Source organism: Balaenoptera borealis, assembly GCF_965194805.1.
Source record: "Balaenoptera borealis genome assembly, chromosome: 6".
Lineage (NCBI taxonomy): Eukaryota > Metazoa > Chordata > Mammalia > Artiodactyla > Balaenopteridae > Balaenoptera > Balaenoptera borealis.
Window position 1 is genome coordinate 837,907 of NC_138863.1, and position 12,706 is coordinate 850,612.

General features: G+C 65.4%; 1 protein-coding gene across 1 annotated transcript; it reads right to left on the reverse strand.

Annotated features, from left to right (window-relative positions):
- Nucleotides 1-339: 339 nt before the first annotated feature.
- On the reverse strand, nucleotides 340-11,340 carry AGXT (alanine--glyoxylate aminotransferase). The gene is made up of 11 exons (XM_082396964.1): nucleotides 10,987-11,340; nucleotides 10,699-10,891; nucleotides 9,309-9,373; nucleotides 9,021-9,121; nucleotides 7,728-7,798; nucleotides 5,992-6,076; nucleotides 3,896-3,991; nucleotides 3,145-3,214; nucleotides 1,708-1,803; nucleotides 999-1,127; nucleotides 340-736 (listed from the first exon to the last, which is right to left on the reverse strand). The coding sequence occupies exons 1-11, from the start codon at nucleotides 11,215-11,217 to the stop codon at nucleotides 629-631; spliced, it is 1,245 nt and encodes a 414-aa protein (XP_082253090.1). The 5' UTR covers nucleotides 11,218-11,340; the 3' UTR covers nucleotides 340-628.
- Between the last annotated feature and the right edge of the window lie 1,366 nt (nucleotides 11,341-12,706).

Below are 12,706 nucleotides of genomic sequence, written 5' to 3' on the forward strand. Positions count from 1 at the left end.
GCCTGCGTGCCTGTGGTGTGCCCTTGAGTCATCAGGGCTCAAGTCCTGGCTGTTTGCTCTTGGGCATCTTGGTGCCCTTGTCCCGTGACCCTGGGGGCCTTCCGTGGAGGTTGTACGTGAGGATGTGTTTTGCAGGTTCAAGATCTGGTCCCAGAGTGTGCAGTGTCAGGGCCCCCGGCCCAGCTGACTTGGTCACACACCCCGTCCTCCAGCCCTGGGGAGGCCCTGGGGAGGCCCAGGCGAGGATCCGCTCCCTGAGCTCCCCGCGACAAGAGTTGCAGTCAGGGAGCGGAGGGCCTTCCTGCCAGAATCCTCTGCAGCCCAGCCCCACACAGTGAGGACAGATGACCAGCTGCTTCTTTATTGAACATTCACAGGCCAGTGACCTATGGGGACGGCAGCTCATTGGGGAGGCGCTGAGGGTCCAAATGGCCCACATCCAGGAAGCTCCACTCGGAGGGGACGGGCCGCTGGGGGCGGGGGCAGCTGCCCAGCCCTGCCCCTCCCCCCTTCGCCTGGGCTGGGTCAGCAGCTGTCCTGTCCCCGGGGCCTGTCCCCCTTGCAGAGTCTGCTTGCCCCTGGGCCCCCACCCCCAGTCGACTGCGTTGGCGTGGGACAGGCAGCCGGGTCACAGCTTGTTCCGGGGGCAGCGCTGCAGGGCCTCCTGCAGGGCCCCGATCACTCGGTCCACGTTCTCCCGGGAGGCGTTACAGCCCAGCAGGCCGATCCGCAGCACCTGGGGCAGGGGCGGGGCGCAGACGTCAGCCTCTGTCTGGGGCCCTGCCTGGCTGTGACTGAGGTCAGGGCAGAGCCAGCTGGTGTCCCCCGTGCGGGAGGAAGGGGGCAGGAGGGTACACTTGGCCTCGGTCACTCCCAGTACAGTTCCCGGGGATCAGAGAAAGGTGTTCCCTTCCTGATGCCCTGCTGTCCTGGGTCCTCAGATGACCGCTGACCTCGGCCTGGGTGTGGAGCACTCAGAACCACAGGCCCCCCCTTACCTTCCCCACCGAGGGCCCAAGGCCGCCCGTGATCTCGATGTTGAAGTGGTCCATGACGTAGTTGACAAGGTCTCTCCAGTCGTAGCCCGCAGGTGCGGCCACGGTGGTGACGGTGGGCAGTCGGATGGCCTGCAGGACAGGCCGGGCTCAGCCACCTCATGCCATCACAGCCAGCCCCACCTGCCCTGGCCTGCCCAGCCCCGGCCGCAGGCTCCAAAGGGGCGGGCAGGGGTGCATGTGGGGGACGGAGAAAGGGCGCCAGGAGAGCGAGGTCACCACCGCCCCAGGAGCCACGCCCACCGGCTGGTGCTCAGGGCAGGGCTTCCAGCCTCCAGGGACCCCTCCCTGTGTCTGTTCTCTGACAGGCCACACGCTCAAACTCGGGGCACCTGGCTTATTCAGCTGAGCCCCTACCCCCAGCCCCTCCAGGACGGTGTCTGGCTGGGGTTCTGGAGGCCGATGGGCGTCTTCCAGCTCAGGGATCACCCATAACTACTCCAGGTGGGGAGGCTCTGGGGGAGGTGGAGGCATCCAATTAAATGTCCTAAGATCCGGAGGCCAGGAAACCGTGACAATGATGGTGACTGCCCCCCCCATCCCCAGGACCATCCCTGCCCCCACCAGAACTGCCGTATCCCTAAAGGGGGCTGGGGAGGAGCTCTCCCTCCCCCCACCGCCACCTGATGCCCTCTGCCCCTGCCCTCCTCACCGGATCCTTCACGAAGAGCTGCAGGCCCAGCCCCTGCAGGCGCCCGTGCAGGTACTCTGAGGCCTCGCGGTGCTGCTGCCAGCTGTTCTCCAGGCCCTGGGTGGGGAGAGGGCAGTGGGGTGGGCAGGGGGCGCTGGGGGCCCTCCTCGGTGGACAGAGAGGGAGAAACTGGCTGGCATCCACAGGGGGGCAACTTTGGCTGGCGGAGGGGCTCCTCTCCTGGCCTGGGCTCTGAGCCCCTCGGGAGCCCGCTGGAGCCCCAGGTTCAGGGCCCTGACTCTGCCCCAGGGGCCGGGCCCGGGCTACCTCAGGGCGGTGGAAATAGTCTGGGTCTGGGAGAGGGACGTGGCAGCCCAGCTGGTTGTTGGGTCCTCCAGGCCCCTGGGAGGGGTGGGGACGCCCTGGCCAGAGGTGGGGGGCCGGCAGGGGGCAGAAAGTCTTCTGGGCCACACGCTGCCTCCTGCCCTCCCAGCCGCTGAGCCCACAGTCCCAATTCCATGGGGGTCCAGCCTCTCCTGCCTGCGCAGCTCACAGCCGTGGCCCAGCCCCCTCCCCCGCAAGCGTCAGCTCCCGGCCTCTCTCTCGGCTGCGCACGCCAGCCCGGTGTTGGTGACCACCCAGCCCATGGGACACCTCGAGTCTAGCCCAGCCCTGGGGCGGTGGCGACGTGAGTGGACGCAGAGGGCAAACGTGGCCAGCGCAGCACTGCAGCCTCGCTGGAGGCAGGCCTTGGCCCAGGTCTCTCCCTGGCCTCTGGACCGGCAGCTGGCAGGGCCCCTGGGGGCCGTCCTGGGGCTGTGTTTCCTGGCCTGGGCCACACTTGGCCTCTTGGGTCCCGAGAGTGTGGACCTTGCACTGGGCCAAGGCACCACCCTGGTCGTGGTCACACCCAGCTGTCCCCACGTGGCTCCTGCCCACACCCTGGAGCAGGTAGTGGCTGAGGGCACAGCCCAGCCTTCTGGCGGTGGTCTCACCCCACCCCCCTGCCCTCTGGCTCCACTTCCTGGCCGCCCGCCCTCTCTTCCTCCCACCTGGCCCCTCTGCTCAGCCAGGCCCGCGCTTAGCGCTTCACTGAGAACCGAGGGGTTGGAAGGGGGTCCACACCTGCCCTATCACCGCATCTGCCCTCAGGGCTCTGTCCTCCGGGGCCTCTACCCTCAGCAGGCAGCCGGCTCTCCCACCCCTCCCTGACGCCTGCCCAGAGCCTGTCCCCCTCCCCACTCAGGGCTACTCTCCAGCAAGGCCCCCAGCACCTCTCCCTTCCTGCGGGCCCCTCAGCAAACCAACCAGCAGTTCTCCGAGTCTCAGCATCCCTCTCACCCCCTGCCCCCGGTCAGCTTGCGGGAATCTCCGGGGGGGGGGGGCTCCCAGCGGCTCGCCAGCCTCAGCACCCGCGGGGTCCCAGCTCCACGCCGCTCAGCTGCTCCCTCCGCTCACCTGCTCTGCTAGATGGGCCAGGCTCTCCCTCAGGCTGTACAAGCTGATGACGGGGGTGGTGTGATGGTATCTGGAAGACAGGAGGGGGTGGCCAGGTCACTGGGCGGGGCCAGGGCAGTGACTGTGTCTCTCCCAGCCCCAGCTGGCCCAGGCTCTCTGACGACGGGTCGGCCCCCACCCAGGGGAGCGCGGTCCAGCTTGGGGGCTACAGACCTGCAGCCAGATCTGGGGAGAGCCTGGCTCAGAGCAGGGCACTGGCCGGGCTGCGGGGGGAGGCTGATGGGCTGGAGACCGGGCGCTGGCTCTCACCTGTAGCCCCAGTGCCCTGCTGTGCCCGCTGAGTAGGGCACAGTTCCTGGTGTCCCTGTCTACGTGTGTCACGTAAGGGGCCTCGGGTTAAGGTCAAAGCCACCTCACAGAGAGCCCCCTGGTCCCCTCCTCCCTCTGAGAGATGGGTAAAGCAAGCCCAGGATTGGGAAGATGTGTCAGGGCAGGTCCAAAGTGCTTGCAGATGCGCTGGGACTTCTGGGAGGAGAGGGCCGCATGGAAAGGGCGGTGGGGACCATGCCTGGGGGGCCTGGGGGGAATGGGGGGGACCCCGTTGGGGGCATCGAAGGCCTGGCAGTGGTGAATCCCGGGGCCCCAGCTGGGGTGTGAGGGCATGAGGGTGGAGCCCACCCATCCCTTAGCACCTCCCTCCCCCTCCCCACCCACCCCTTCCCTCCCTGCCCAGCCCCGCCCCCTCTCTCACATCCTGGGCTTGTCCTCACAGCCCCAGAAGTTGGCCAGCCACTTGATGTCCAGGTAGAAGGAGAAGGGCTTGGTCCTCCGAGTGTAGATCTTATTTCTGGGAAGGAGAATCAGCCTGAATGCCCCCCCCCCCATTGCTCAGAAGTGAGCCAGATGGGTGGGGCCCCCAGGACCCCCGTGTCTGTATTCAGGCCCCTGGGGGGCCCAGCCTCTGCCTCTGCCTCGAGGGTGTGCGCTTGTCACTCGGGACGGGCTGATTCCCATGGAGTCAGCCCAGCTCATTCCTCAGGTCAGAGAAGGGGGACCGGAGGGTCTGCTGCGTGGTGAGTTCAAACACATAAGAATGACAGAGGGGACACTATTTGAGGAAAGCGTCCTGGGAACTTGTTGGAAAACCCGGAAAATTTGAAGAATGCACTAACCGTGGAGTCTCCAGACTGCTGTTCTAACCTACAGGCCGGGACTTGAGCTGCAACATTTCCAGGCTCCAGGCAGCTCCGCTCACTGCAGACTGGCCCACAGTCCCAGCTGGCAGGAGCCCGTTCCTTAATACCTACCCTGGTTTGCTACTGCTCCTCCCGAATTCAATGGTGTTTATACATGGGCAGAGCCCTTGGTTTGTCTCAAGTCTGAAGTCAAGGGCCTCTCTGTTCAGTCCTCCAGTTACCTGGCTGGTGCTTATGCTAAATGTATACCTAATGTATAAAGGCACGTAGTTATATCACCCCTGAGATTTTCTCTAATTGTTTGATATATGGTACAACATTTATTGCACACTTCCCTTATCTGCCCATTTATCTTTGTTTCAAAAATCTGAACATAGGGGATTTCCCTGGCGGTCCAGTGGTTAAAACTTTGCCTTCCAATGCAGGGGGTGTGGGTTCGATCCCTGGTTGGGGAACTAAAATCCCACATGCCTTGTGGCCAAAAAACCAAAACATAAAAACAGAAGCAATATTGTAACAAATTCAATAAAGACTTAAAAAAAAAAAAATCTGAACATAGGGTCAGCATATACTTATGCTCAGTGTTTAATGGTGAAATTTAAACGTAATTAAAATAAAAATAGTATACCCATAAGAAAATGACAGAGGGGAGACTGAGGCTGGGAGTCTAGAGATGAGGCCTCACCTCTCCTAGAAGCAAGTGCAGCCTTGGGGAAGAAACTGTGAAGCCGGGGTCTGCCGGAGGGGCCTCTGGGGCAGCCTGGGAAGAGCCGCGTCCCCGGGCCAGGTAACCCCAGGCTGCCCTGGCAGGCCTCTCCTCCCCACCCGGCCCGTCCTGTTCTCTCCTTTCCTTCCCCCTGGTCTCCCCAACCCCTGCACCCCCCGTGGGCTTCTCTGCTCTCAGGTCCCAGGTGATGCTGGCTGATCTTGAAGCATTAAATAGAGGTGTTCTCCAACAGCTCCAGATGGACGTGAACAGACGGGGGCCACTGTCTCACCTCTGGACTCAGACCCAGATGCCTCCTTGACCTGCCTCCAGGCCCCTCAGACTTTGCACACCCACACAGAACTCCAGATCTCACCTCACATCCTCTCTGTTCCGTCACCTGGGTGCAGCGCACGGTAATGGCCTGCTGGGGCCGGTCCTCAATCCCCTCCCCCAGCCCACCCAGGCCTGGTTCAGGGTCTGGACACCGGGGACATGGGCGTGTTGAGGCTGCAGCGGGTGAGGGGGCCGTGCCCAGCCCGGGGAGCAGCTCCCGCGTCGGCTCCTGGATGCTGAGCCAGGGTGGGGGCAGCAGCGGGCTGGCCCTGCCCCCCATCCTGGGCTTGAGGCCAGGGACCTGCTGGAACGCTGGGCCCTGCAGCCCATACACAAGCCCCGGGTCCACAAGGAGCACCTTCTGGAGGCCAGCCTGGCCAGGCCACTCGGCCACACGCGTGGCCCTCAGGCTGCCCCAGACACCCCGCTCCCGGGGAACCCAGACAATGGGCTCACCTGTCCAGGGCGGGCACCTGTCCAGGCTGGGGGGAGCGTTGCAGAGCACGGCCTGCCCGAGCAGCCGTCCCCTCCCTTGCTCTGTCCCTCCCTCCTCGGGGCCGTCTGGCCTTGCTGCCTGTCCAGCCCTGGCTGGGGGCAGGGCTCACTCACTTGGCCTTGTCGCTGAAGGAGATGAGCGAGGTGCCTGCAGGGGCGTTCAGGACCTTCTGGGAGCCCGAGTATAAGACGTCGATGCCTGTGGAGGGGAGGGGCACGTGCTCAGGGGCCGAGCCCCACGTGGGGGAGGGGTCATGGGGGGCCGCCCAGCGCAGGTCCTGAGGGTCCAGCAGAAGTTGCGGGAACCTGGGACCCACCAAGCAACTGGTGTCGGAAATGGGAGGGACAGCGTTGGAGGACTAGACCCTTAACCTGTGGGGTCCGACGCTATTGCAGGGGGGCTGAGCTACCTGGAGGGCACCCCGTCAGCATCTGCTTGGTGTGGAAAGCCCACACGCCTGGGGTGAAGCGCTGGGAGAGAGCGGGGGGCGGCGGAGCGTGGAGGAGCAAACGGGTTTTTCCTTCACTTCTGGCTGTGCCCGTCCCCCCCGCCTTCCACACAGCCTGAGGGGATTTTCAAATCATGGGGCAGCAGCAGAGGGCGGTGGTCAAGCCCAAAGCTGGCAGGACAAAGGCCAGGGTTTCCATCCAAGCCCTGCACCCGCCTCTGACTCCCTGAGGGTGGGGACCCGAGGGAACTGCGTGCCCAGGTGCACAGACAGGTGGACCCGGAACGTTCTTTACAGTTCATTCCTAAAGCCTAAAACTGGGCGGACCCGAAGTTCTCCCGAGAGGAAAGGGATGAAGTGGGTGTTTTCACACAAGCGATGAATACTCAGGAGCAGCAACACGAGGGACCCTTGTTGACATTAGGTTGACGCCTGCTGACCCACAAGGTCCCGCGGCGGCCGGGATGGGGCAGTGAAGGCCAGAGGCCCTGAGCCTGGCCTTGCTGTTCCGCGGCCTGGGCCTCAGGCTGGAGCCTCCTTGCCCGGCTTCTCCCTCCACGGCGGGGGCGGCCAGCCTGGAGCCCAGGGTGGGCAACCCGGGGACAGCACTGCCCCCCTGCTCCCATGCCCAGGGCCCCCTGTGCGCCTGTCCTTTCAGAGCAGTGGTTGGGGTCAGCCCAGAAGGCTCGCCCTTCAGCACTGGACCCCGCGGAGCAGAGCACTCCGCAGAGCGAGAAGCGGGCCAGGCCACGTGGGGCGGGCAGCCGCGGGCCCAGCACCACCCAGAGTGGATCCAGGCTGTGCTCCCCGAGGAGGTGCGGGGCCTGGAAGGCTTCCCCGGGCTGGCCTGCAGTGACAATGTCAGCGGCGCTCCCGGCGTGTGACAGGCGTTGGGGGGGGTCTTCGCCCTGATTGGCCAGGCCACGTGGGGCGGGCAGCCGCGGGCCCAGCACCACCCAGAGTGGATCCAGGCTGTGCTCCCCGAGGAGGTGCGGGGCCTGGAAGGCTTCCCCGGGCTGGCCTGCAGTGGCAATGTCAGCGGCGCTCCCAGCGTGTGACAGGCGTTGGGGGGGTCTTCGCCCTGATTGGCAGGGGCCCTGACGCTGCCCCCACCCCTCCTCCAAGGCTCTGAGTGCCTCTCCAAATGTCTCCCCTGGAGGGTCCCTTCCTCCCGCCTTCCCCCCGGTCCCGGCCCGATGCCCAGCAGAAACACGGGGTGTGGCCAGTTTACGGAGCGTGCCCTGCCCTGTGCGGAGTTGGTGCTCCTCCCACGCCTTGTGGACACCAGCGCCTAATCCGGTGTGCGGCTGGCGGACACCAGGCCCTGGCACAGGACGCCTCCCAGCCGGGGCTTCTGACGCTTCGGGCCACCGGTGGCTGGGGTGGGGGGCACTCCCTTACCCTGCTGGTCCATGTAGATGGGGACCCCGCCCAGGGAGGCCACCGAGTCCACCAGGAGCAGGCACTGGTACCTGGGGGCAGGGGCAGCAGAGAGCAGGAGGGGCTTCAGACTCTGCCCCTGGGTGGGGTTTCTGGAGGGGCCTTACGAGCCTTCAGAAGGGCCACCGGGGAAGCAGGGGGAACCTCCCGCCTCCTACAGGATGCCTCCCCCGGGGCTCTCAGCCCCCCGGGACCAGCTCTGTGTCTGAGCCGGGGTGAGCCCCCGGCACAGCGAGCGTCACCCTGGGGGCCCCAGGCGGCCGGAGCCCGGTGCTCATGGGGCCAGCCAGGCAGTCTGCGCCCTGGGGGCTGGCTGGGTGCTGAGTGCTCAGGCCCAAGGGCCGTGTGGGGCCCAGGGACCAGCCTAGCACGAGGCTGCGCCTCCTTCTGCCGACAGCCCACAGGGCAGCGGTCCAGAGCAGGGGGCGGACAGAGTCCAGAGACAGCCTGAGCTGAAACCGCTGAAACCGCTGACTTCCCTCCACCTCCACATTTTCTTTAAAAAAGGCACAAAGAGTATCCCACGCGGACCTATGGGAGCCGTAGCCCAGGTGACATCTGTGAGCTTGATTCACTGGACAAGACTCCAGGCGCCAGGCGGTCCTGGCTGGGCTGTGCCCAGTGGGCCCGAGGCCCCCGTGGAGGATGGCAGCCCTGCCGGGGTGACCCTGCCTGTCGGTGGCGCGTCTCTCCTTCCATCCTGCGGTCAGCTGTCCAGAGCACGACTGCTGGTCCCGGGAGGGAATCCCAGCTGCCCCCACGCAGGGCCCTGGGCAGCCCGGGCACGGCGGCGGGAGGCTGGCGGAAGGCAGCAGAGCGCGGCGCTGCGTGGGGGCTCTGGGACTTCGGGGCGAGGGGGCAGGCCGGGGCGGCCCTGGCACCGAGGCTGCAGGGTCAGTGTGAGCCCACCCTAGTCATGGGCCAGGAGGGCAGTGGCGCTGGGGGGACACCTGACCCTGCTCTCAGATGGGAGGGTCCATCCAGCCTCGGCCCAGGGCCAGGAGGACCCCCGAGGACCTGCACCCCCGTCACACGGCAGAGGCTGGGGGGACCGGCCAGCAGCCCACCACACTCCTACCCTGTCCTCAGACTGGGTCTGAGCTGTGCTTGGCTCTGCCCCCAGCACTGCCACCCTGGAAGAAGCCCACATGAGGGACAGGCCCACCTGTGGGGACAGGCTCACCTGAAGGGACAGGCCTACCTGTGGGGACAGGCTCACCTGAGGGACAGGCCCACCTGAGGGGACAGGCTCACCTGTGGCAGAGCTCCCCGTAGCCATCGAGGGGCTGCAGCACGCCGCTGGATGACTCCCCCTGAGTCAGGAACAGCAGCACGGGCTTGTGCTGGGCCAGGGCCTGAGGGGACGGAGGTTACAGCCGTGGGTGGAGCCAGCGCGGGGAAGGGGCCTCCGCCTGGCGGGGGCCCCCACACATTCCCTCCCCAGGGACAGCACACATCTGGGCAGCGGGAGCTGGACGCCCCTCAACCCCTCCGGCGCCCCAGCTGACCGGCCCCCTCCCCGGGCCGGCGCACCCCCCGTACCTCCTCCACCTCCTGCAGCGTGAAGTGGCCTCCAGGGTCCTTGATCATCGGGTGTACGCGGGCTCCTGGGGGCAGAGTGAGTGGTGAGCAGCCCCGCACGCTGGGCGGGAGCCGGTGCTGGGGCCAGAGGCCGGGCTGAGCAGGTGGGCCCTGTGAGGGCCGCCCACGCCTGCCCCCAGCCGCTGCTGGAGGGGGAAGGCGGAGTGTGCTGGGCGAATCCAGGTTCCGCGGTGCCGTGGATGAGAGCGGCTCCCCCAGCTCCACTGCCGCCTCCCCAGCCCACCTTCCCTGAGCCCAGCCAGGCCGGGGCACCCCGGTGCTTGGCAGTGCTCTCCACACGGGAAGTAGAGAAGCATCTGTGCAGGGCTGAGCAGACGGGAGCTTCCCAGCAGAGGGCGGCGTCGGAGGGGCCGCGCACTTGACGGATGACTGGGTGACGGATTGAATGCACGCGGGAAGCAGGAGCCGGCGTTGCCCGCTCTGGGGCCCTGGGGCTCCAGGGAGGCAGGCCCTTGTCCTGCTCTGCCTCTTGAAGCCCTGCACCCCCGTGCACAGCAGGCCCCCAGTGTCATAGGCAGGAGGCGGGGAGGCCCTAGGGCCATCCCAGCCTCAGGGGCCTGAGGTGGGCGGTGGAGGCAGGGGAGGGGCTTGCCCAGGCCAGGAGGGTGGCCGAGGTCCGCTCAGGGTCCTGGACCTTGCCCGACCCGGGCTCCCCTTGAAAACCAGCGTGTGCACTGGAGGGGCCCCGGTGAGGGGTCAGGATGCCCTCGGGCTGTCGGGGGTTGTCCATTAACCTGGACCGAGTGTGGCCATGTGTGGAGCTGACCAGGCAGGGGTTCCGCGATGCTTCCAAACCCGCGGTCAATCATTAAACCCAATGCACCCTCGGGCTTTCGACTTCTGTCTCTCCCTTTAGTAAATTTTACTCTGGAAGTGGAAACCCTGTCCATACCTCCGTATTTTGCAGCTCTAGAAACAGAGCTGTTTCTGAGATTTTGAGGGGGGGATGTCAGCTTCTGAAACCTTGTCCTGTGACAGAGTGGAGGTGGCCCCTGGGGACCTCAGACAGCTGCGGGGACGCTCTGGGTTCGTGCTGAGACCAAGAGGAGCCCCTGCAGTGCCGTCCCCACCACGGGCTCCGGAAACAGCTGCTCCCCAAACTCCGGGAGACCAGGGGGATGGGGGCCCCTCGAGCATCCCGACGCCCACTTGGAGGAGACAGCAGGCTGGCGGGCAGGTGGATGTGTGAAGGGCCTCCAAGGGGGGTAAGTGCTCAGGGCCCGAGGTTGGTACCTGGAGAGGGGGGCTTCCGGGCTTCGTGCCGGAGGAGGGAGGCCTCTGGGGAAGGATGGAGCGAAGGGCCGCACCCCACGCCCACACCGTCTCTTACCGATGCGCTCCCCGATGTCCTGGGCCCGCTGCCCCCAGATGCCGTTGACCCCGACCAGGAAGGAGTCCCCCGGCTCCAGGAGGTTGAACAGGGCGGCCTCCAGTGCGCAGTGCCCCGAGCCGCTGATGGCCAGCGTGAGGGGGTTCCGGGTCTGGAACACGTACTGGATGCCTTGCTTGATCTCGTCCATGATCTGCGGGCAGTGGACATGCAGGTCACCGCCTCCCCTGCTCCCACCCCAGGGAGGAGGCCACTCAGGGCACTGACCGCTGTGTCTCAGTGGCCTACCTGGAACATCTCCTCGTGCATGTGTCCTATTGTCTGCCGCCCCCCGGCCGCCATGACGCGAGGGGTCAGGTTAGAGGGGCCGGGCCCCAGCAGAAGCCGGCTGGGGAGGGACAGGGGCTTACTCAGGGCTTCTGGGGGGGCCACCAGCAGTGGGTGGGAGGCCATGGTCCTCACCCAGCCCGCCGCCTTGTGCCCCAGGGCCGCACTGGCCGCGGTCAGTGCCCGGAGCATTTCCCAGCAGGCCCTGCACTGACGATGGGCAGCGGAGGACACGGGGGCGCCCAGGAGGTGAGCCTGGTCGATGGGTTTCTGCTCTACCTGCTGCCTTTGGCTGTTTGTCGTTGTTACCAGACCGTTATCAATGCTCGTCCTGCACGTGAAGGCTTGGCAGCTGGGGTGTTGAACCCTCGGCGGGAGAGGAGGAGCCAACAAAGTCCAGTCCGTGAAAAACAGATCTTGGCAAGCGGTCCTCTGCTCTCCAGCTGCCCCTCCCACTCCATCCCCGAAGGATGCCCAGCCTGGTGCATCTGGCTGGGCTCAGGGGGCCCCAGCGTTTTTCTTATGGGACCAGAGCGCCAACATTTCAGACTTGGCAGACCTACAGGCTGTGTTAAAACTACTCAGCCCTGCTGTGGTGGTGAGAAGGCGGTTACAAGGGTGTGGCTGTGTGCTAATAAAACTTTATTTACAAAAGAAGCGGTGGGCCAGATTTGGCCTAGGGCCACAGTTTGCTGACTCTGGCTTAGCTCCTGGAAAGACTCACTTTAGAAAATATATATGCTCCACGTGTATAAACACACATACGCACACACTGAGGACATGTCCATTCCTGATCCTTTTGGAATAAGTATTTCCTCTGCCCGTCTACACCTGAGGGCCCCGATGCTTGGTCTCCACACACGTAACCAAGGGGTCCTCACTGGGGAGCCTCCTCAGCTTCTGAGTCAGCAGGTGGGTAGAATAAATGCAGCCAAGACTCCCTGCAGGAGGAGCCAGGCCCAGCCCAGGGTGGCAGCCCAGCAGAGCCGCTGGCGTCCTGGGGCATCGAAGGAGCCCTGCGTTGTGGGTGACCAGGCCAGGGAGGCACTGGACCGGATGCTCTCTGAGTAGCTCTTGCGTCTGACAGCTCTCGAGGGGACGGGTTGGAGCTTGCCAGGACTTCCCGTTTTGTGTTTAGGGACCTGACGCCTGGACCTCGGTAAGCAGGGAGCCGTCCGGGCTTCCACGGAGCCTCCATGGTCGACAGGCACCTGCACGTGACCTTCTCCCACGGGGACTTGCTGCTCGGCTCAGCAGAGCCCTGCATTCAGCACTCGCTGCTTGGGCTGGGTTCATCTGGCGTCCTGGGGCGGCAGGGACTCCACGAGCTTTAGCCAGGATGGACAGGCATGGCCTGAGCACCTGGGGACCCTCACAGCCCTGCTGGGTCGGGGCGCTCCGTCCATCGGGGAGGAACAGGCAAAGGGGACAGGCCCCAAGTGGTGGGCAGAAAGCAACTCAGGGAAGGGGGCCCGAACGTGTCCCTGTTGGCCCAGGGCAGGCCTGCCACGCCACTGCTAGCCTGGCCCTGTCCGCACAGGGAGGCCCCGCGGGCGCTCCCCCCCCTTGCTCCTTCCTTCCCTCCTTTCCTCACTGCCCCGACGTCTTCCTTACCAAGCGAACCCTCTGGGCCAGGACCCAGTCTGGCAGCTCCAACTGATGCAGGGTCAGCAAGAAGAGA